Source organism: Ornithorhynchus anatinus, chromosome 9 (assembly GCF_004115215.2).
Source record: "Ornithorhynchus anatinus isolate Pmale09 chromosome 9, mOrnAna1.pri.v4, whole genome shotgun sequence".
NCBI lineage: Eukaryota > Metazoa > Chordata > Mammalia > Monotremata > Ornithorhynchidae > Ornithorhynchus > Ornithorhynchus anatinus.
The window spans coordinates 60,145,566-60,169,078 of record NC_041736.1 but is presented as its reverse complement, the minus strand read 5'-3'; the positions used below and the strand labels follow the sequence as shown (position 1 = coordinate 60,169,078).

Sequence of the window (23,513 nt, the reverse complement as noted above, 5' to 3'; positions counted from 1 at the left end):
CACTGTTCTAAGCGCCGGGGGAGATACGAGGTCATCGGGTGGTCCCCCGTGGGGCTCACGGTCTTTAATCCCCATTTTACAGATGAGGGAACTGAGGCCCGGAGAAGGGAAGGGACTTGCCCAGAGTCACCCAGCAGACAAGTGGCGGAGTTGCAGCGTGGCTCAGTGGGAATCATAATAATAATTATGGTATTTAAGCACTTACTCTGTGCAGAGCACTGTTCTAAGCGCTGGGGGAGATACGGGATAATCAGATTGTCCCCCGTGGGGCTCACGGTTTTTTAATCCCCATGTTTGCAGATGAGGGAACCGAGGCCCAGAGAAGTGAAGTGACTTGCCCAAGCTCTCACAGGAGACAAGTGGCGGAGCCGGAGTCAGAACCCACGACCTCTGACTCCCAAGCCCGGCCTCTTTCCACTGAGCCACGCTGCTTCTCCGAGAGCCCGGGCTTGGGAGGCAGAGGTCAGGGGTTCAGATCCCTGCTGCTCTGCCACCCGTCGGCTGTGTGACCGTGGGCAAGTCACTTCACTTCTCGGTGCCTCAGTTCCCTCATCCGGAAAATGGGGATGAAGCCTGTGAGCCCCACGTGGGACAAACCCGGTGACCTGTATCTCCCCCAGAGCTTAGAACGGTGCTAGGCACCTAGTAAGCGCTTAACGAATACCACCGTTATTACTGTGGCATCCAACCCGATCAGCTTTTGTTTACCCCAGTGCTAAATAATAATAATAATTGCTATGAAGTGGTGGAGCTCCGAGGGGAGACCGGGTTTTCTGCCTCCCGGGCCCTGCGAACGGCACCGGGGAACGGCTTTCAGCCTCGCTGGGCCTTCGGGGAGGGGCAGGGAAGGACGGGGAGCGTCAGGGGGGTCGGGGGGTTCATTATGGGTCACCTGGGGAGAGTCGGAGGGGTCGGATGGTCCGTGCCGGGTCACCGGGGGAGAGTCCGGGGGGTCGGATGGTCCGTTACGGGTCACCCGGGGAGAGTCGGGGTGTCGGATGGTCCGTTACGGGTCACCCGGGGAGAGTCGGAGGGGTCGGATGATCCGTGCCGGGTCACCCGGGGAGAGTCGGGGGGTCGGATGGTCCGTTACGGGTCACCCGGGGAGAGTCGGAGGGGTCGGATGGTCCGTGCCGGGTCATCCGGGGAGAGTCGGGGGGTCGGATGGTCCGTGCCGGGTCACCGGGGGGAGAGTCAGCGTGTCGGATGATCTGTGCCGGGTCATTTGGGGAGAGTCAGGGGTGCGAGGCGGTCCGCGCCGGGTCACTGGGGAGAGTCAGGGGTGCGAGGCGGTCCGCGCTGGGTCATCGGGGAGAGTCGGGGGGGTCGGATGGTCCGTTACGGGTCACCCGGGGAGAGTCGGGGGGGTCGGATGGTCGGAGCCGGGTCACCGGGGGAGAGTCGGGGGTGTCGGGTGGTCCGGGCCGGGTCGCCGGGGGAGAGTCGGCGGCGTGGGGTGGTCCGTGCCGGGTCGCCGGGGGAGAGTCAGGAGGGTCGGATGGTCGGTGCCGGGTCGCCGGGGGAGAGTCAGTGTGTTGAATGGTCTGTGCCGGGTCCCGGGGAGTCGGGGATGGAGAGGGAAGAGTCGGGGCGGCGGATGATCCGTGCCGAGCCACCGAGGGGATAATGAGAAGGATAACCGAGCTACTTGCTGAGTGCTTCCTAGGTGCCAGACCCCGTACTGAGCACCGGGATGGGCACGAACAAATGGGGTCGGACACGGTCCCCGTCCCGCGTGGGGCTCGCGGTCTCGATCCCCGTTTTGCAGACGAGGGAACTGAGGCCCGGAGAGGTGAGGCGGCTTGCCCGAGGTCACCCGGCCGACGAGGGGCGGAGCGGGAGAGTCGGGGGGGCGACGGAGGGTCCGTGCTGGGTCAGCGCGGGGGAGTCTTCGAGATGACGATGACGACGATGGCATTTAAGCGGAGAGGGGACAGTCGGGTGATTCGACCGCGAGCCCGTCACCGTGCAGGGATCGTCTCTGTCGCCGCATCGTCCATTCCAAGCGCTCGGTACAGCGCTCTGCGCGTAGTAAGCGCTCAGTAAATACTATTGAATGGATGTTGGATGATCTTATATCGGGTGACCAGGGGAGAGTCAGGGATGGAGAGGGGAGGCCAGGACGGGGAAGAGTCAGGGGCGTCAGGAAATCCGGACGAGCGGCCGGGTGTCCCGGAGTCAGGCGCTCGGTACAGTGCCCTGCACGTAGTAAGCGCTCGATAAATGCGACTGAATGAAGGAGTCGGAGGGGCCGGCCCTCGGTGACGTCATTCCCGGTTTAACGCCTGGAGCGAGCCCGGGCTCCGTCGCGACGATCCAGCCGGGCGCCGGGAGAGGCGACCGGCGGGGCCGCGGGGCCCCGGACGGGGGAGACGTCCCAGGACGCCGCCGCACCGGCTGATTTGGCAACTCTGACCTCCGCTCCTTGTGACCCGGGGGTCACCTTGTTCGGCCTGTCGATATTTGTCGCGCGCTTAGACCGCGCGGGGAGCTGTAGTAAGCGCTTAGGGGAGGGACGGAACAACTAGCGGACGCGATCTCTGCCCTCAGAGCTGCCAGACTGAGGGGCCGAGGAGACGCGCCAGAGTTTAAAGTAACGAGCGTCAAAGCGCTCTTCACGGGGTGCGGGGACAATAGGGCCGCGCAGAGTAAGCGCTCAATGAATTGGACGGATCGGTCCGTCCGATCGTACCTACCGAGCCCTTACCGCGCGCGCAGCACCGTACTGAGCGTTTGGAAGGATGAATCGGGGGAAAGAGATGCGATTTCACGAGGTCTTTGAAGATGGGGTGAGCAGTCACCTGGAGGATGCGAAGGGGAGAGGCTTTCCCAGTCAGTCGGCCGGAGTTACTGAGCGCTCACCGTGCGCAGAGGACTGTACTGAGCGCTCGGGAGAATACGACGACGCAAAGGCGCGTTCCCTGCCCCAGGGAGGGCACGCGCGAGAGGTTGGCGGATAAAACGCCGAAGAGCAGGGGGCCCGGTAGGAAGAGCGCAGGCCTGGGAGTCGGAGGACCCGGGTCTAAACTCCCGGCTCTGCCAGTCGTCCGCCGTGTGACCTCAGGCGAGTTCACCTCACGTCCCCGGGCCTCAGCCACCTCACCCGTAGAACGGGGATGAAGGCGGCGGGGAGAAGTCCGCCGGCCCCGGCGGTCCCCCGGTGGCCCGCCGGCTCCTCCGCCGTCCCTTCCGGCAGCTCCGCCGCATCGGGCGCTCGGAAAACTTCCTTCGACAGATCCCCGCCGGCCCCCGCGATGCCGAGAGAGCGTCCGCTTGAGCGGCGCCCGGATCGCCACGCGGCCCGGGAGGCCGTTTGGGACGGGGGCGCCCCGTTAGGCTCTGCCCACGGGGAGAACGGTGGCCGGAGCTGGCGAGGTCCAAGGGGCCGGAGACCCGCCGGGCCCGCCCGGGGCCGGGCCCGCCGCTCTGGAAAGGCGTCGTCCGCCGGAGAACGCCTTTGGATCGGAATCTACTTGGGGCGCGGACCGGACGGGTCCCCGCCCGCCCCCCTCGGGTCCCCCCGGCCCCGGCGACCGGGCGGAGCCCCTCCGAGGCCGACCCGGCCCCCGCGACCGCGTCCCCCCTCCCCGCTGCCCTCCGTGACGATAATCCTCGCGGTTAGAGCCCGGGCCCGGAAGGCCGAAGGACCTGGGTCCTAATCCCGGCTCCTCCACCTGCCCGCTCTGTGACCTTGGGGCCACCCGCTTCTCTTCTCCGGGCCTCAAAAGTTCCCTCATCCGTAAAAGGGAAGCAGCGGGGCTCGGCGGCAAGAGCCCGGGCTTGGGCGTCGGAGGTCGCGGGTTCGAATCCCGGCTCCGCCGCTTGCCAGCCCTGCGACCGTGGGCAAGTCCCTTCACTTCTCGGGCCCTCGGTGACCTCATCTGTCAAATGGGGACGAAAACTGTGAGCCCCACGTGGGACAACCGGATGACCTTGTATCCCCCCCCCCCCAGCGCTTAGAACAGTGCTTTGCACACAGTGAGCGCTTAACAAATACCGTCGTTACCATTATTAGAACGGGGGGGGGGGGGTGTTAAGGCGGCGAGCCCCACGCGGGACAGGGACCGTGTCCGATCCGACTGAGCCGGGATCGACCCCAGCGCTTAGAACGGGATCAGGCACGTAGCGTGCGCTTATGAAATAATAAGAAGCGCTTACTATATGTCAAGCACCGGCCATCAGTCGAACTCCCGGACTGATCAGGAGGCACGCGGAGAGACCCGCCCGTCCAGGCCGAACTCCGGTCCCGCCCGGAGACACGGCCACAACGGAGCCGGTCCTCCCACTCTCCGGAGGTCCCCCCGGCAGGGCGGAGCTGGAAAAAAGCGCGCGTCAAAGGTCCCCGCGGGTCTGTGCTGGTGTTGTGGCCCGGTGTCGTGTCCGTTCCGGCCCGGCCCCATTCAATGATAACACTGATGACGACGATAACGGTTGAGGTGTCCGTTAAGCGCCCACTGCGCGCCAGGCACCGGACGGAGGTACCGGGGCGGACAGAGGCAAATCGAGGGGGCGGGGCGGGGCTCGCGGTCTCAATCCCCATTTCCCGGACGAGGGAACCGAGGCCCGGAGGAGTGAAGCGACCCGCCCCGGGTCACGCGGCAGACAGGGCGGCCGGGCCGGGATGAGAACCCGGGCCCTTCCGACCGCCGGGCTCTAGCCGCCGGGCCGCGGCGCCCGTCCGACCGTCCGGAGCTTCACCCGGCCCGACGGCCGAGGCCGAGGCGGACCCGGCCCGTGAGAGAGCCCGGCGGGGGGCCCGGCCTGCGGGCGGAGCCGGAAAATGAAGGAGAAGCACAGAGGGGAGGGTCAGGGCGGGAGTCCTTTAAAAGGAAAAACAGCGAAAGGCGCGACGGGGCGACACCGACGTCCACCCCGGCTCACCTGAGACCGGGCACGGGCCTTCCCCCGCAGACCCACTCGGGTCGGGGGCCTCGGGGTTCCGGATCCGGCCGGTCCGACGGGCGGTTCCGACCGGGGGAGGGGGCGGGGGGGCACGCCGACCCGCCGAGCGGACGGACGCCCCTGCCTGGAGCGGGCGCGGGGCCGCCTACTCCAGGGACTTGGCGAACTCCGCGTAGTCGATGTAGCCGTCGTCGTTCTTGTCGTCGTCCCGGAGGACGTCGTCGATCAGGCCGGTCAGCTCTTCCTCCCGCATCACGTGCACCCGCTCGCTCCCTTCCTGGCGGAGAGAGAGCCGGGCCGGTCCTGGGGCGGGGGGGGTCCCGCCGGGGGTCCGCCCCTCGCCCCCCGGGGCGGCGGCCCCTCGCCCCCTCACCTCCTTGTGGACGTGGCTGATGGCCGTGGCCAGCTCCAACCCATCCAGCAGGTCGTTGCCGTCGTAGTCGTGCATCTTGAAGTAGTGGAGCTGGAGCTCCTGAGGGGACATCTCGGCCTCGGGCTTGTCGATGACGCCGTCTAGGTGCTCCAGGATGTGGCTGGGGCGGGACGGGGCGGGGGGTGGGAGGGAGGCGCCCTCGGTCCGGCGGCGGGACCCGCCGGGCCTCCCCCGCGGCCGCCGGCCGGTCGGCGGCGCCGGAGCCGAGGGACGGCCCGGGTCCCGGCCCGCCTCGGCCTCCCCGGCCTTCGCTCCCCGTGGGCGGGCGGGGTGCCGCCCGGCCGCTCCGGTCGGCCCGGCCCGGGGATTTTCGGGGAGGCCCCGGGCGTTCCCCGGGGGCGGCCGGCCCTCCCCCCGGGCCCCCGCCGGGGACCCTCCCTCCCGCGGGCCCGATCGGGCCGGGGCCGCCCGCGCCCGCGGAGGGCAGACGGCCGACGCCGTCGTCCCGGACCGCCGGAGCGGGAGGAGGTCGGCACCGAGGGGGGACGGAGTCTCGGGCGGGGGGATGGTGGACGCCCCCGCCCCACCCCTCCCCGCCGCCCCGCTACGCACTCTTTGTCCTGCACCGTGCTCCGGTCCAGACGGCCGCCCCGGGGGCGGCCGTCCGCGTGCTCTTCGGCCGAGCCGAGGCCGCACAGGAGGAAGGCGGCGACGAGGGTGACGCGCGTGGAGGAGCGCATGTCTCCGGGTCCCCGGCTGGAGGACGGACACGGGGAACCGTCTCGGGAGCCGGAAGGCGACGCCGAGCGCGGAGCCGGGGGTGGACGGCGGCCCCGGCCCGGCGGCCGGCCGTGCCCCGAGGGCGGGGCTTCCTTCGCTCGATCCCACCGAGCACCTGCGGCGTGCGAAGCGCCGTACGAAGCGCCTGGACTCCCCGGGCCCCCTCCGGACCCGCCCACGCCCACGGGCTCAACGCCCGCTCCGCTCACGGGAAGGAGCGGGGCCGGGAGGCGCCCGAGACCCCCGGCGCGGGGCACGTTCCCCAGATCCGGGCTCCGGACCCGGGGGGGGGGGGCGTCCGAGCCACCCGACCGTCCGTCGGCCGTTATCGCTTTGGGGCCGAGCGGCGTCCTGGGCGCTTGGGAGGAGCCGGAGTTGGCGGACGCGTTCGCCGCCCACCGCGAGCTTACGGCCCAGAGGGGGGTAAGGGAAATTTTAAAAATTACGCTTATGGAGGTAAGCGCGGCGGGCCCGAGGGAGGAGTGAATAAAGGGCGCAGAGCGAGTGTGCCGACAATAATGACGTTGGGATCTGTTAAGCGCTTACTACGTGCAGAGCACTGTTCTGCGCGCCGGGGTGGATACCGGGTCATCAGGTCGTCCCACGTGGGGCTCACGGTCTTCACCCCCGTTTGACGGGGGAGGTCGCCGAGGCACAGAGAAGGGAAGGGACTCGCCCACAGTCACACAGCCGACAAGAGGGAGAGCCGGGATTCGAACCCATGACCTCTGACTCCCAAGCCCGGGCTCCCGCCACTGTGCCACGCGGCTTCTCTAAGTGGGGAGAGCGGGGCTTGCCTCCCCCTCCCCCATTTTACAGATGAGGAAACCGAGGCCCAGAGAGGTGAAGTGACTTGTCCGGGAGCTCTCGTCCCGCCCCCGCCCCCCCCCCCCCCCCCCCCCCGGTCTGCTGGATAACCTTGGACAACTCCCAGCGGGGAGGGGCGAAGCCGGACTGGAACCCAGATCTCCTGCCTCCCCTTACCACTAGCGCGGACCCCACGGCGGGTCCGGGCTGGGGCGGACGGGACAGGGAACCACCAGACATCTCTTTCTAGAGAAGCGGCGTGGCTCGGTGGGAACAGCCCGGGCTCGGGAGTCGGAGGTCGTGGGTTCGAATCCCAGCTCCGCCGCTTGTCAGCTGGGTGACCTCGGGCCAGTCACTTCGCTTCTCTGGGCCTCGGTGACCTCATCTGGAAAATGGGGAGGAAGACTGGGAGCCCCACGGGGGACGAAGCGATCACCTGTAATCCCCCAGCGCTTAGAACGGTGCTTGGCACGTAGTAAGCGCTTAACAAACGCCATCATTATTAAACAGAAGGGCTGTTCGCGAGTGAGAGGAGGGGGAAAAAGAAAAACCCCATCGATTTTTCCACAGAGAAAAAGAAAAATCAATCCAGCTGGGGGGGAGGGGGGAAGGTCGCGCCGGGACTCTGGGTCCTTCCCAAAGGCTAAAGGCAAATTGCATCAGCTTCCTTATCCGTCTCCCAAGTGCAACCTCACTAGCCCACAAGGCCACAGAAACCTTATTAAAACGGGGGTTAATAATAATAATAATAATAATGATAACGACGGCATTTGTTAAACGCCTACCATGTGCCAAGCGTCGTTCTAAGCGCTGGGGGGATACAAGGTCATCAGGTTGACCCCCGTGGGGCTCCCGGTCTTCATCCCCATTTTCCAGAGGAGGTCACCGAGGCCCAGAGAAGCCAAGTGACTGGCCCCAAGTCACCCAGCTGGCAGGCGGCGGAGCCGGGATCCGAACCCACGACCTCCGACGCCCAAGCCCGGGCTCTTTCCACTGAGCCGCGCCGGGTAGGTACAGGATGGCTTATCTATTCATACACGTGACTCCTATTAACGCCCGTCCCCCCCCCGGACCCGAAGCTCGGTACGGGCAGGGAATGCTCATTCCGTTGAATCGAACTCTCCCAAGCGCTCAGCACAGCGCTCTGCATCTAGTACTCTTCCGGTTGCAGAGCGCACTTGCTCAAATAGCAGTTGTTATCATTATCATTATTGATTAAGCAGCACACGGAGCTCCCACCCCCCGGAGGTGGCCCTTCGGGAAGCGGGGGTGACAGACCGCCAGGGCTCTGCCCCTCCGGCGGCTCCGGGGAGGGCGGGGGAACCGTATCCTGCAGAGGGGCCCCGCTGGACCCGGCTTTGGTTTTTAAAAATGCTGAGCAGCGTGGCTCCACGGAAAGAGCCCGGGCTTGGGAGGCAGAGGTCACGGGTTCGAATCCCGGCCCTGCCGCTTGCCAGCCGCGTGGCCGTGGGCGAGTCGCTTCACTTCTCCGGGCCTCGGTGACCTCATCTGTCAAATGGGGACGAAGACCGGGAGCCTCACGGGGGACCACCCGACGAGCCCGTCTCTCCCCCGGCGCTTAGCACGGTGCTCGGCACGTAGCGAGCGCTTAACGGATACCAACGTTATTATTATGACTTGTGCAGCACTTACTGAGCGCCGGGCGCCGTGCTAAGCGCCGAGGCCGGACACAGTCCCTGTCCCACCTGGGTCTTGATCTCCGTGTGACGGAGAACTGAGGTCCGGAGAAGTGAAGGATGAGACTAATTATGGTGTTGGTGAAGGGCTTACTATAATAATGTTGGTCTTTGTGCAATAATAATAATAATAATAATCATCACTAACACTAATTATTGTACTAGCGCCTACTATTCCTATTGGTTATTATGAGTACTGAGCACTGCGTGAACGGGTTGGACACGGTCCCCGTCCCCCGTGGGGCTCACTGTCTTCCTCCCCATTTTCCAGATGAGGTCACCGAGGCCCAGAGAAGTGAAAATGACTTGCTCAAGGTCACCCAGCTGATAAGGGACCGAGCGGGGACTGGAACCCATGACCTTCTGCCTCCGGGGTCTACCCAAGTGATGATAATAATAATAACGTCGGTATCCGTTAAGCGCTTCCTATGTGCCGAGCACCGTTCTAAGCGCTGGGGGAGACACGGGGGAATCGGGTCGTCCCCCGTGGGGCTCCCGGTCTTCATCCCCATTTGACAGATGAGGTCACTGAGGCCCAGAGAAGGGAAGTGACTCGCCCACAGTCCCACAGCCGCCAAGTGGCAGAGCCGGGATTCGAACCCATGACCTCTGACTCCCAAGCCCGGGCTCTTGCCGCCGAGCCACGCTGCTTCTCTGCTTGACTCGCCCAAGGTCACACATTCGGCGCTTAGAACAGTGCTTGGCACATTGTAAGCGCTTTAATGATAATGTTGGTATTTACTAAGCGCTTCCTCTGTGCCAGATCATTGGTCAGAGCACTGGGGTGGGCTCAGGGTCTTCATCCCCATTTTTCAGATGGGGGAACTGAGGCCCAGGGAGGTGAAGTGAGTCACTCGAGGTCACGGTGCTTGGCACGCAGCAATATTGGTCTTTGTAAGCGTTTACTATGTGCCAAGCACTGTACTAAGCGCTGGGGGGGGGGGGGGGACGAGGTGATCCGGTGGTCCCACGTGGGGCTCGCACAGTTAACCCCCATTTGACAGATGAGGAAACTGAGGCCCAGAGAAGGAAGTGCCTCGCCCGAGGTCACCCGGCTGACAAGGGGCAGAGGCGGGATTCGAACCCACCACCCGTGACTCCCCAGCCCGGGGTCTTGCCAGGGAGCCATGGGTGGGGGGGGGCGGGCCAGCCGGAAGGGGGCGCTGCAGCTTCCCCGGGACCGCCCCCCCGGACCTCAAGCCATCGGGGGAGGGGCAGGGGGGTCCATACCTCCGCTCCGTCGCCCGCCCAGCGGCCGGTCCTGCCGCCAACCCTCCTCTCTTGGCCCTGCCCGGCCACCGTCCGCCCGCCCGGACCCGCCCCCTCCCCCCCCGCCGCCTCTGCGCACGCGCCGGCCCCCTCCTCCCGCCGCCTCTGCGCACGCGCCGGCCCCTCCCGCCCTCCCATTGGCGGCCGCGCCCCCTCCCCCCCGACCTGGGCTCGCGGACGCTTCTGGTGGCTCCACGTGGCCTCGAAGCCCCGCCCCCCCGAGCGGGGCCACGCCCATTTCTCCCTCCCCGCGCGCGGAGGCCAGTGGGAAAACCGGTTGCTAGGAGACGCCTCCACCCTGGCCAAGCGGCCTATTCATTCATTCATTCATTCATTCATTCATTCAATAGTATTTATTCAGCGCTTACTATGAGCAGAGCACTGTTCTAAGCGCTTGGAATGGACAAATAATAATTATAATAATAATGTTGGGCTTTGTTAAGCGCTTACTATGTGCAGAGCACTGTTCTAAGCGCTTGGAATGGACAAATAATAATTATAATAATGTTGGTCTTTGTTAAGCGCTTATTATGTGCAGAGCACTGTTCTAAGCGCTTGGAATGGACAAATAATAATTATAATGTTGGTCTTTGCTAAGCGCTTAGTATGTGCCGAGCACTGTTCTAAGCGCTGGGGGAGATACAGGGGCATCAGTTTGTCCCACGTGAGGCTCACAGTCCTCATCCCCATTTGACAGATGAGGTCACTGAGGCCCAGAGAAGTTAAATGACTTGACACCGGGCCTGGGAGGCGGAGGGACGTGGGTTCTAATCCCACCCCCGCCCACTGTCGGGGACAACCTTGGGCCAAGTCACTTCACCTCTCTGGGCCTCGGTCCCCTCATCTGTCAAATAATAATAATACTGTTGGTATTAAGCGCTTACCATGTGCAAAGCACCGTTCTAAGCGCTGGGGGAGAGACAGGGTCATCAGGTGGTCCCACGTGGGCTCCCAGGCTTCATCCCCATTTTCCAGATGAGGAGACTGAGGCCCAGAGAAGTGAAGTGACTTGCCCAAAGTCACACAGTTGGCAAGCGGCGGAGCTGGGATTAGAACCCATGAGGTTACTGAGCCCCAGAGAAGGATAGTAATAATAATAATAATAATGATGGTATTTAAGCGGTTACAATGTGCCAAGCACTGTTCTAAGCACTGTTCGGTACAAGGTAGTCAGGTTGTTCCCCGTGGGGCTCCCAGTCTTGTTCCCCCTTTTCCGGATGAGATCACTGAGGCCCAGAGACGTGAAGTATTACTACTGCTAATGATGATGCTATTTGTTAAGCGCTTACTATGTGCCGAGCACCGTTCTAAGCGCTGGGGGAGATCCAGGGTCATCGGGTGGTCCCACGTGAGGCTCACAGTTAATCCCCATCTTACAGATGAGGTCACTGAGGCACAGAGCAGTGAAGGGATCATAATACGGATGGTGTTTGTTAAGCACTTACTCTGTACCAGGCTCCGTTCTAAGCGCTGCGGTAGACAGGCGATGCGGTTGCCCCCCGTGGGGCTTACAGTCTTCATCCCCATTTTAGAGACGAGGTCACTGAGGCCCTGAGAAGTGGAGTCATAATAATAATAACTGTGGTGTTTGTCAAGCACTTACTCTGTGCCAGGCACCGTTCTAAACGCTGCGGTAGACAGAAGGCGATGCGGTTGCCCCCCCGTGGGGCTTACGGTCTTCATCCCCATTTTAGAGACGAGGTCACTGAGGTCCTGAGGAGAAATAATAATAATTGTGGTATTTGTCAAGCACTTACTCTGTGCCAGGCACCGTTCTAAGCGCTGCGGTAGACAGAAGGCGATGCGGTTGCCCCCCGTAGGGTTTATAGTCTTCATCCCCATTTTAGAGATGAGATCACTGAGGCCCTGAGAAGTGGAGTCAAAATAATAATTGTGGTATTTGTCAAGCACTTACTCTGTGTCAGGGACCGTTCTAAGCGCTGCGGTAGACAGAAGGCGATACGGTTGCCCCCCGTGGGGCTTCCAGTCTTCATCCCCATTTTAGAGACGAGGTCACTGAGGCCCTGAGAAGTGGAGTCCTAATAATAATAACTGTGGTATTTGTCAAGCACTTACTCTGTGTCAGGGACCGTTCTAAACGCTGCGGTAGACAGAAGGAGATGAGGTTATCCCCCTTTTCCAGGGGAGGTCACTGAGGCCCGGTCGGTGCCAGCCTCAGGGAGCGGCTAGTAGGGACGAGGCAGTGTGGTAGGCGCCTCCCCCGTCGCCAGGCGGCGACTGGCTCTCCTCCCCTCTTCAAAGCCCTACTGAGGGCTCACCTCCTCCAGGAGGCCTTCCCAGACGGAGCCTGCTCCCCCCCCCCCACCCTCTGCTCTTCCCCTCAGCACCGTGATCACCTGTATATATTATTTATCACCCTATTTATTTTGTTAATGAGGTGTCCACCCCCTTCCTTCTATTGATCTCGATGAGGTGGTCTTGTTTTCGTTTGGTTCTGCCGTCCGTCTCCCCCGTTTGGACCGGGAGCCCGTCTTTTGGGCAGGGATGGTCTCTATCTGTTGCCCAGTTGTCCATCCCAAGCGTTTAGTCCAGTGCTCTGCGCATAGTGCTCTGCAAAGCAGCGTGGCTCGGTGGAAAGAACCCGGGCTTGGGAGTCAGAGGTCATGGGTTCGAATCCCAGCTCTGCCACTCGTCAGCTGTGGGACCGTGGGCGAGTCACTTCACTTCTCTGGGCCTCGGTTCCCTCCTCTGTAAAATGGGGATTAACTGTGAGCCTCCCGTGAGGCAACCTGATGACCCTGTATCTACCCCAGCGCTTAGAACAGTGCCCCGCACATAGTAAGCGCTTAACAAATACCAACATTATTATTATTATCAGTGGAAAGAACCTGGGCTTGGGAGTCAGAGGTCAAGGGTTCGGATCCCGGCTCCGCCACATTGTCAGCTGTGTGACTTTGGGTTGGGAGAAGCAGCGTGGCTCAGTGGAAAGAGCCCGGGCTTTGGAGTCAGAGGTCACGGGTTCGAATCCCGGCTGGGCCACTCGTCAGCTGGGTGACTGTGGGCGAGTCACTTAACCTCTCTGTGCCTCAGTTACCTCCTCTGTAAAAGGGGGATGAAGACCGTGAGCCCCACGTGGGACAACCTGATTCCTCCGTGTCTCCCCCGGCGCTTAGAACGGTGCTCGGCGCCTAGTAAGCGCTTAACAAACACCGACATTATTATAGTAAGCGCTCAATCAACACGATGGAATGAATTTATCTTGCTGAGGCTGCCTGGTTCTCCTTCGCTTTGCTGTCTGGCTCCCCCGTTTAGGCCGTGAGCCCCTCTTTGGGCAGGGACGGTCCCTCTCCGTCGCCGGGCTGGCCTTTCCAAGCGTTTAGTCCAGTGCTCAGCGCAGAGTCGGTGCTCAAGAAATACGATTGCATCAATGCGTGAGGGCCCGGACCCCCCGGGGACACACAGACAGATAGACAGACACACACACACACACACACACACACAGACAGACAGACAGCCTTGTGACGTGCCCGGGGCGGGACCAGGACCAGGACCAGCAGGAGAGGAGGAAGAGAGGAGGAGGAGAAGGAGGAGGAAGAGAGGAGGAGCAGCAGGAGGAGGAGCAGGAGAAGGAGGAGGAAGAGAGGAGCAGGAGAAGGAGGAGGAAGAGAGGCGGAAGAGCAGCAGTAGGAGGAGGAGGAGCAGAAGGAGGAGGAAGAGAGGAGGAGGAGCAGCAAGAGGAGCAGGAGGAAGAGAGGAGGAGCAGCAGGAGGAGGAAGAAGAGAGGAGGAGCAGGAGAAGGAGGAGGAAGAGAGGAGGAGGAGCAGGAGGAGGAGGAAGAGAGGAGGAGCAGGAGGAGGAAGAAGAGAGGAGGAGCAGGAGGAAGAGAGGAGGAGCAGGAGGAAGAGAGGAGCAGCAGCAGGAGGAGGAAGAAGAGAGGAGGAGCAGGAGAAGGAGGAGGAAGAGAGGAGGAGGAGCAGGAGGAGGAGGAAGAGAGGAGGAGGAGGGGCAGGAGCAGGAGGAAGAGGGGAGGAGCAGGAGGAGGAAGAAGAGAGGAGGAGCAGGAGGAAGAGAGGAGGAGCAGGAGGAAGAGAGGAGCAGCAGCAGGAGGAGGAAGAAGAGAGGAGGAGCAGGAGAAGGAGGAGGAAGAGAGGAGGAGGAGCAGGAGGAGGAGGAAGAGAGGAGGAGCAGGAGGAGGAAGAAGAGAGGAGGAGCAGGAGGAAGAGAGGAGCAGCAGCAGGAGGAGGAAGAAGAGAGGAGGAGCAGGAGAAGGAGGAGCAGGAGGAGGAGGAAGAGAGGAGGAGGAGGGGCAGGAGCAGGAGGAAGAGAGGAGGAGCAGGAGGAGGAAGAAGAGAGGAGGAGGAGCAGGAAGAGCAGTAGGAGGAGGAGGAGCAGTAGGAGGAGGAGGAGCAGTAGGAAGGGAGGAGGAGGAGGAAGAGAGGAGGAGGAGGAGCAGCAGGAGGAGGAAGAGGGGAGGAGGAGGAGGAGGAGCAGAGCGGCCGAGGTCCGTGTGGGGAGGATGTCGGCGTCGGGGGTCCCGGGCTGGTCCCGGCAGAAGGTGGAGGCGGAGCTGGAGCGCTGCCGGGCCCGCTGCCACTGGGGCCCCGTGCCCACCCTCGTCCTCCAGCTGCAGACCCTCGCCTTCGCCGCCCCCGCCGCCGGACACACCGGTGAGACCCGCCCCAACACTCGGCCCACTGCTCCGCGCCCAGGAAGCGCTCAGTACATAGCAAAGAGGGATGGGGCCGAGCCGGGCCGGCAGACCGGGCCCCTCCGACTCCCGGCTTCCCCCCGGCTTAGGCCTTACCGCCTCCCCCGCACGACGACGTCGTCGTCGTCAATGGAAATCATTCTCTTCTCAGTGGAGATGGTGGTGGCATTATTATTCGAAAAGTCGTTTTTATGCTGATTACTCTTGTACTGACGTCCGTCTCCACTGTAGACGGCGCCAGGCCCCGGCCCTTAGCCGCCAGGCCGTGCTGCTTCTCCCGCCTGTTAGGATTAGCATCATCGTTAGTGATGGAAATATAGTTCTAGCAGAATTGGAAATGATATTAGAAATGGTGGTTTTAATGTTAATAACGTCGGTGTTCGTTAGGCGCTTACTACGTGCAGAGCACTGCGCTAAGCGCCGGGGGAGACACAGGGGAATCAGGTGGGCCCACGTGGGGCTCCCGGTCGTCATCCCCATTTGACAGATGGGGGAACTGAGGCCCAGAGAAAGTGAAGCGACTGGCCCACGGTGACACAGCCGACAAGGGGCAGGGCCGGGATTCGAACCCATGACCTCCGACTCCCAAGCCCAGGCCCTTTCCACTGAGCCACGCCGCTTCTCTCTCTCTTGTACTGATGTCTGTCTCCCCTGTAGACTGTGATGGGCCCCGACTGCTGGACCGTACCGCTTCCCGGGCATATTGTGATTGTCATCATCATCATTGATGATAATCATAATCATAATGTTGGTATTTGTTAAGCGCTTACTAGGTGCAGAGCACCGTTCTAAGCGCTGGGGGAGAGACAGGGTCGTCGGGTGGTCCCACGTGAGGCTCACGGTCTTCATCCCCATTTGGCAGATGAGGGAACTGAGGCCCAGAGAAGGGAAGTGACTCGCCCACAGTCCCACGGCTGACAAGTGGCCGAGCTGGGATTCGAACCCATGACCCCTGACTCCAAAGCCCGGGCTCTTTCCACTGAGCCACGCATTAGCAGAGAGAGTTCTATTATTAGTACTGGGAATGGTGTTCTGATTAGAAACAGTGCCCGTTAGCAGAAGAGGGGTCTTTATTATTATTACTATCTGCTTGTACCGCCGTCTCCCGCACCGGAGGGTGTGAGCTCGTCGCGGGGAGGGCGTGTGTCCGTTTAATGTTGGATTGGCCTCTCCCAAGCGCTCAGTCCAGTGCCCCGCACACAGTAGGCGCTCACTAAATAGGACTGAATGAATAGGGCAGAGCCGGGTCGAGAACCCAGGTTCCTCTGACTCCCGGGCCCTACCCGCTGGGTCATACTGCGTCTCATGCACGTTGTGATTATCAGCGTCATCGGCATTATTAGTAGTAGAGAAAAGTTATTAGTGCAAACGCGTTATTATTAACAGAAATAGTGTTATCGGAAATAGTGTCTTTATTATTATTATTACTATTTACCTGAATTGATGTCGGTCTCCTCCACGGTAGACTGTGAGCTCGTCCTGGGCGGGGAATGTGTCTGTCTGGTGTTGGATTGGCCTCTCCCAAGCGCTCAGTCCAGTGCCCTGCACACAAGAAGCGCTCAATAAATAGGAATGAACGAATATGGCAGAGCCCGGCTGAGAACTCAGGGTCCTCTGACTCCCAGGCCCCGGGCCCTGCCCGCTAGATCGTACTGCTTCTCCTGCATTTCGTGATTATCATCATCATCATCAGTAGCAATGGTTCTATTATGATTGGAAATGGTGTTATTATTATTAGAAATAGTGTTATGATCAGAAATTGTGTTTTTATTCCTGTTACTGTTTACTGGTAGTGACGTGCGTCTCCTCCACCGCAGACTGTGAGCTCTTCGTAGGCTGGGAATGTGGCTGTTTAGTGTTGGATTGGCCTTTCCCAAGCGCTTAGTCCAGTGCTCTGCACACAGTAAGCGCGATAAATACGAATAAGTGACCGAATTGATTTGGCAGAGAGGAGTTAAGAACCCAGGTTCCTCTGACTCCCAGGTTCTGCCCACTAGGCCACGCTGCCTCTCGTGCACATTGTGGTTATTATCATTAGAAATGGTGCTATCGTTATGATTATTGGAAATGGTGTTATTATTATTAGAAACTGTTATGATCAGAAATAGCGTTTTTATTATTATGACTGTTTACTTGCCCCGACGTCTGTCTCCTCCTCCCTGGACTGTGAGCTCGTCGTGGGGAGGGCCCGCGTCCGTTTAGGGTTGGATTGGCCTCTCCCGAGCGCTTAGTGCAGCCCCCTGCACAGAACCAGGGTGGCTCAGTGGAAGGAGCCCGGGCTTGGGAGTCAGGGGCCGTGGGTTCAAATCCTGACGCCGCCACTTGTCAGCTGGGTGACTCTGGGCAAGTCGCTTCACTTCTCTGGGCCTCAGTGACCTCATCTGTCAAATGGGGATGAAAACTGTGAGCCCCACGTGGGACCACCAGATCACCTTCTATCCCCCCAGCGCTTAGAACAGTGCTTGGCACATAGTAAGCGCTTAACAAATACCACTATTATTATTATTATTATTTTGTGGGCCTCAGTGCCCTCCTCTGTCAAATGGGGATGAAGACCGGAAGCCCCACGGGGGACAACCTGATGACCTCGTATCATCCCCCCCCCAGCGCTTAGAACAGTGCTCGGTGCATAGTAAGCGCTTAACAAATACCACTGTTATTATTATTATTTTGTGGGCCTCAGTGCCCTCCTCTGTCAAATGGGGATGAAGACTGGGAGCCCCATGGGGGACAACCTCATCGCCTTGTATCCCCCCAGTGCTTAGAACAGGGCTTGGCACATAGTAAGTGCTTAACAAATAGCACCATCATTATTATTATTATTATTATTCTGTGGGCCTCAGTGCCCTCTGTCAAATGGGGATGAAGAGAAGCAGCGTGGCGCAGTGGAAAGAGCCCGGGCTTCGGAGTCAGAGGTCATGGGTTCGAATCCCGGCTCGGCCACTTGTCAGTTGGGTGACTTTGGGCGAGTCACTTCACTTCTCGGTGCCTCGGTTACCTCATCTGTAAAATGGGGATGAAGACTGTGAGCCCCACGTGGGACGACCTGATTCCCCTGGGTCTACCCCAGCGCTTAGAACAGTGCTCTGCACATAGTAAGCGCTTAACAAATACCAACATTATTATTATTATGAAGACTGGGAGCCCCACAACCTCATCACCTTGTACCCCTCCCCCCCAGCGCTTAGAACAGTGCCTGGCACATAGGAAGCGCTTAACAAGGCCCATCACTAATATTATTTAGTAAGCGCTCAGTAACTCCCATCAAATATTAATTGCCATTGTTCTGTCTCTCCCGATTAGACCGCAAGCCCGTCAAAGGGCAGGGACTGTCTCTGTTACCGGTTTGTCCATTCCAAGCGCTTAGACCAGTGCTCTGCACATAGTAAGCGCTCAATACAGACTATTGAATGAATGAATGAATGAATGAATGAATGAATGAATGAATGAAGCCTCCTAGAGCGCCCCCGTCCGGTGGGCGGTGGAAACGAGGAGGGCCGGGGCCCAGCGGACTTCCGGTTTCCGGTGGGCGGGGCCTGCGGAGCGGAAGTGGGCCCGCCCTGCCCATCCCCCCCCCCCCACCGGAAGTCATCCCAATCACCATGGTGATGCTACTTGTTAAGCCCCCACTGTGGCCCATTGCCTCATTCCTCCATTCGGTCGGATTTACTGTGCCCCTGCTGGGTGCAGAGCACTGTGCTGAGCGCTTGGGAAGTGCCATTCAGTAGCAAGTAATAATAACAGTGACGATGGCATTTGTTAAGCACGCGCTTACTATGTGCCAAGGACTGGGCTAAGCGCCGGGGAGGTCATCAGGTTGTCCCACGTGGGGCTCACGGTCTTAATAATGATGTTGGTATTTGTTAAGCGCTTACTGTGTGCAGACCCCTGTTCTGAGCACTGGGGGAGATACATAGTGATGATAATGTTGGTATTTGTTAAGCGCTTACTCTGTGCAGAGCACTGTTCTAAGCGCTGGGGGAGATATAGGGTCATCAGGTGGGCCCACGTGGGGCTCACAGTTTTCATCCCCATTTCCCAGATGAGGCCACTGAGGCCCAGAGAAGTGAAGTGACCTGCCCACAGTCACACAGCTGACAAGTGGCAGAGCCGGGATTCGAACCCATGACCTGTGACTCCCAAGCCCATGCCCTTTCCACTGAGCCACGCTGCTGCCCACATTAATATATGTTAATATATATATATAAATAATAATATTGTATTTAAGCGCTTACTAGGTGTGAAGCACTGTTCTAAGCTCTGGGGGAGATACAAGGTCATCAGGTTGTCCTACATGGGGCTCCCAGTCTTCATCCCCGTAGGACAGATGAGGTCACTGAGGCCCAGAGAAGCGAAGCGACTTGCTCAAAGTCACCCAGCCGACAAGCGGCGGAGCCGGGATTAGAACCCATGACCTCTGACTCCCAAACCCGGGCTCTTTCCACTGAGCCGCGCTGCTTCTCTAAATAAATAGTAATTATTATTATTTAATATGTGCCGTGGAGTCATTTCCGATTCATAGCGACTCCATGGATATAATTTCTTCAGAACGTCCCGTCCTCTGCCACCTTTCTAACGGTTCTTCCTTTATCGCGGTTAGGGTCTCTATCCATCTTGCCGCCCGTCTGCCTCTTCCACCTTTTCCCTGGACTTTTCCTAGCATCAGTGTCTTCTCCAGGGAATTAGTCCTCCTGATTATGTCTCCCAAATAGGCTCATCGAAGTCGAGTCATTTGGCCTTCCAAAGGCCTCTTTGGTTTAATTTGCTTCAAAATCCATCTGTTCGTCTTTCGGACCGTCCGTGGTATTCGCAAAAGCCTTTTTCAGAACCACATTTCTAAAGAATCGATGTTCTTCCTGTCCTGTTTTTTCACTGTCCAGTTTTTGGATGCATTCGTTGTCAGAATTATAGATTTGTACAGACGTATACATAAGCGCTGAGGGGCGGGGAAGGGGGGAAGACCAAAAGGGAGCCGGTCAGGGAGATGTGGAGGGCAGGGGAGCCGAGGAAACGTGGGGCTTAGTCCGGGAAGGCCTTCAGTAGGGACTTTGAAGGGGGAAAATTATATCGTTATTATTATTATTAGAGAGGTTGGGGGGTCAGTGGAATTGATTGTGTGTGTGTGCATGGGTACAAAACCATAATTTTATCATCATTAGAGATGTTGGTGGGTCGGAGGAATTGATTTTGTGTGTGTGAATGGGCACCAAATCATTTTTATTATTGTCATTAGGGATGTTGGAGGGTCAGTGGAACTGATTCTGTGTGCCCGCATGGCTACGAAACCATTATTATTATGATGATGATTGTTAGAGAGGTCGGTGGATCAGTGGATTGTCTGTGTGTGCCCGTGGGTGCCCGTTTCCGTGGGCGGACGTGTACGTGAGCCGCACCAAACCGGATGACCCGAGGGATGGGTGTAGGTGGATGTGCCATTTGGATTTGCTCCCGAGTTAGAGCGGAACCCGGATTAACTGTGGGCTGGGAAAGAATCACCTTTAAAGACTCAGTTAAGAAATTATTCATTCCTTAGAAAAGCTCAGAAAGGAGGAGGAAAAAAATATCGCCCTGCCTCCAGCGCTTCCCTGCCAGTGGACCCTCCGCCGTGGGGGCAGGAAATCAGTCCGTCAGCGGTATTTAGTGAGTGCTTACTGCGTGCGGAGCACCGCACTAAGCGTTTGGGAGAGGTCAACACGACAATGAACGGACACATTCTCTGTCCACAGTGAGCGGCGAGGTCTCCCGGCTCCGCCCGAGCGGGCACCAGGGCCTCTCCCGTCGTGTGCCATCTTGAGAAGCGGCGCGGCCTAGCGGGTAGAGCCCGAGCCAGAGGACCTGGGTTCTAATCCCGGCTCTGCGCCTTGTCAGCCGCGTGACCTTGGGAAAGTCACTTCACTTCTCTGGGCCTCGGTTTCCTCATCCGTCAAGTGGGGATTAAGACGGCGAGCCCCGTGTGGGACAACCCGATCACCTCGTATCGGCGCTTAGAACAGCGCTTGGCACCTAGTGAGCGCTTAACACATACCGACGTTATTACTATTATGACTGGGAGGCCTCCGACACGCGTCTGTGACGGGAGGGGTCTCTCGCTCGGCCTTCGGGGCCCCCCGCGTGCACCCACGTGCACGCCGCCCCGCGCGTAACCCGTTTGGACGCCCGCTCCGTCTTGCAGATGACTTTGGGAAGCTGCTGCTGGCGGAGGCCCTCCTGGAGCAGAGCCTGAAAGAGAACATCGCCCAAATCAAAGACGCCGTCCCCCTCCTGGAGAAGAGCGAGTCGAAATTGGGCGAAGCCAAGAAGTACCTGACGGGGATCCTCACCAGGGGACGGCTGCCGGTGAGTGCCCGCCCGGCCGGCACCCCCCCCCCCCGGGCCCGGCGGTCGGCGCCTAGGCCGGGGCGTCTAGGCGGCGGTCCTCAAGCTCCCCGTGGGCCGGGAGCGGGTCGGTTATCTCTCCCGAGCGCTTAGTACAGCGGTCTGGACATCGGAAGCGCTCGGTAAATACCGTTGACTGACCGTGTTCCCGGCCTGGAGGATAGAGCCCGGGCCTGGGACCGGGAGATGTGAATCCCGGCTCCCCAGCCCCGCGTCTGCTGTGGGATCTTGGGCAAGTCACTTCACTTCTCTGGGCCTCAGTGTCCTCCTCTGTCAAATGGGGATGAAGACCGGGAGCCCCACGTGGGACGGGGACCGTCTCCGACCTGATGACCTCGTATCTCCCCCAACGCTTAGAGTGCTCGGCGCGTAGTGAGCGCTTAAATATCAGCGTTCTCACTCCTGTCAATACAACGGTCCCTGTCCGTCACGAGCTGACGGTCTAGAGGGGGAGGCGGGTGTGAGTGTAAGTATTTTATGACCGAAAGATAATATATACCAGCGGTTACCGTTAAGCGCTCACTACGTGCCAGGCACCGTACCGAACGCTGGGGTGGATGCGAGCGAGTCGGGTCGGCTCCGGGGAGAGGACCGTTCAACAGAGTTGGTAGACCCGGTCCCTGCCCACGGTTAATCGGTGTTATCTCCTGAGCGCCTCCCGCGTGCAGAGCACCGTACTGAGCGCTTGGGACCGTTGAATACGGTCGGTAGACACGTCCCCGGCCCACAAGGCGGTTCCAGCGTGGAGGGCGGGCTCTAGAGGGAGGCGGTGGGGTCGGGCGGGCCGGGGGCCGGCGAGGGGGAGGAGGGGGTCCGTCCGGGAGGCGGGCGCGGCCGGGGTCCCTCGTTTCCGTCCGTCCATCCCTCCGTCCCTCCGCCCAGCCCAAGTACACGCGCGAGGCCATGCTGATCCTGGGGAAGCTGCACTTCGCCGAGGGCTCCTACCGGGAGGCGGTCAGCATGTACGCCCGCGCGGGCATCGACGCCATGACCGTGGAGAACAAGCCCCTGTACCAGCTGCGCCTGGTGGCGGAAGCCTTCGTCATCAAAGGTAGCGGCCCGGGAGGGGGCCCGCACGGCCCCGGGTCCCCGGGGCGGCGGCGGGGCCCGGACCGTCGGGCGGGGCCGGCGCCGCGGGAGCCCGGGAGCGCGGGGCGGCGGCCGGGGGCGGGCGGAGCGACGGGCGGCGGTCGAGGCCGGCCCTGCGGGAGCCCGGGGCGGCGGCGGGGGGGCGGGACGTCGGGCGCCCCGTGAGTCGGCGGCTGGTGCCGACGCCCCGGGGCCATTCCTCGCTCGGCCCGGGGCTCCGGCTCCGGCGGGGGTTCCCCGGGGGTGGGGGGCCGGTGGCCTTCGGGGACCCCCCCGCCCTCGGGGTCGGAGACGGGCCACCGACGCCCCCGACTCTCCCCCGGCGCCCCGGCCCGGACCCTCCGAAACCTCCGGCCTTTCCCGTCTCCGCCCCCGACCTTCCCCGGCGAGCTGGGGTGGACCGCTTGTCCGTGGATCTGTCCCGACCCCTCTGGGCCCTGCAGATATCTGCAGCTGCGTGAATAACGCTTTTCCGGCCGTGGGAAGGCGCCCCCGCCTCGATTTTCTTCGTCTCCTGCTCCTTCGAGCTAGGCTGGGGAAAGGGCCCTGGGGGAGGCGGAGGGGAGGGTCGGGGGGGTCGAGGAGGCCGCGTCTTATCTGAGCCTCCCCCTCCCTCCCTCCCTCACCCCCGTACCCCCTCCATCTGCCTGTCCTCCGATCAGAGCGGGAGTGCCCCCCCGCCCTGCAGTTTCTTCCATTCTCCCCCCACCCCGCCAGCTGCCACGCCAAGCCGTTCTCACTGATTTCCCCCCCGAACGGACGCCCCAGGCCCGCCGCCGGTCTGAGGCGGGCTGGGCTCGAGGAGGGAGTGAGCCCGGCCCGCCCGGGACCGCCGAGGCCCGCAGAACCCCCGGCAAGGCACGCCGAGCCCGTGGCCCCTCTGCCGTCACGCCGGGCTGAGGGAGGGGAAGGAGGCCTGGGGGCAGTGGACGGAGGGGGGGTGGCGGGGATGGGAGAACCCCCGAATCTTGGCACCCCGGCCCCTGAGGCTTCCCAGAGCAACTCGGTTTCCCAGGGGTCTGGCACCTGTCCCTCTTCCTCCTCTTCCTCCTCCCTCCCGTCCTCCTCCTCCTCCTCCTCCTCCTCCTCGGCCGCTGTCAGTTCTTTTCTGGACGGTGCCCCATTTATCTGCTTTCTCTACCCTGCTTTCTGTCCCTTTCAGCTTTATCCTCCAGCTTGCTAGGGGGCCGACAACTCCGCTGGCCACAGGTCCTCGATGGGTAGGTAACCAGCGCCTTGTCCCGAGCATGGTGGTCTGGCTTTGGAGGGGCGGGGGGTCGCGCCACCTCCCTCCCCCCCAGCGCCGGGGTCCCCTCCCTCCCGGGGGTCCCGGGCCGGGGCTCGCGCTGGCAAGACCCCGCCTGCTCTTTGGTGGAGGGCGAGGGAAGGGGAGCTCGCGCCCTAGCCGGGGTCCCAACCGAACAGGAGCCGGGAGGGGATAAGGATGTAGCTCTTCCCGGGAACGCCAGGGAGCCCGGGGGGATCCAACTGGGGAAGACCTCCTGGAGGAAGAGGAGGAGGATTGGGCAGGGGGGAGATGTGGCAGCTGGGA

At 61.0% G+C, this 23,513-nt stretch overlaps 2 protein-coding genes across 5 annotated transcripts in view; one reads left to right on the top strand and one right to left on the bottom strand.

Moving 5' to 3' along the window:
* Window positions 1–4,805: 4,805 nt before the first annotated feature.
* Window positions 4,806–9,883, bottom strand: MCFD2 (multiple coagulation factor deficiency 2, ER cargo receptor complex subunit). 2 transcript variants are annotated; one of them, XM_029071600.2, is made up of 4 exons: window positions 9,790–9,883; window positions 5,888–6,031; window positions 5,276–5,435; window positions 4,806–5,179 (listed from the first exon to the last, which is right to left on the bottom strand). In XM_029071600.2, the coding sequence occupies exons 2-4, from the start codon at window positions 6,013–6,015 to the stop codon at window positions 5,048–5,050; spliced, it is 420 nt and encodes a 139-aa protein (XP_028927433.1). In that variant the 5' UTR covers window positions 6,016–6,031; window positions 9,790–9,883; the 3' UTR covers window positions 4,806–5,047. The 2 variants fall into 2 exon arrangements, with proteins under 2 accessions (XP_028927433.1, XP_028927432.1); XM_029071599.2 differs by lacking the exon at window positions 9,790–9,883 and adding an exon at window positions 6,640–6,676.
* A 4,351-nt stretch (window positions 9,884–14,234) lies between these two features.
* The window catches only part of TTC7A (tetratricopeptide repeat domain 7A), a 32,743-nt gene continuing 23,464 nt past the window's right edge, over window positions 14,235–23,513 (top strand). For 2 of the 3 annotated variants that reach the window (XM_029072148.1, XM_029072147.1), the window contains exons 1-3: window positions 14,235–14,456; window positions 20,670–20,833; window positions 21,755–21,923. In XM_029072148.1, coding sequence (XP_028927981.1) covers window positions 14,306–14,456; window positions 20,670–20,833; window positions 21,755–21,923 — 484 coding nt within the window. In that variant the 5' untranslated portion in view covers window positions 14,235–14,305. Of the gene's footprint in view, window positions 14,457–20,669; window positions 20,834–21,754; window positions 21,924–23,123; window positions 23,182–23,513 lie in introns of those variants that run through there. The other variant, XM_029072149.2, reaches the window with a different exon arrangement.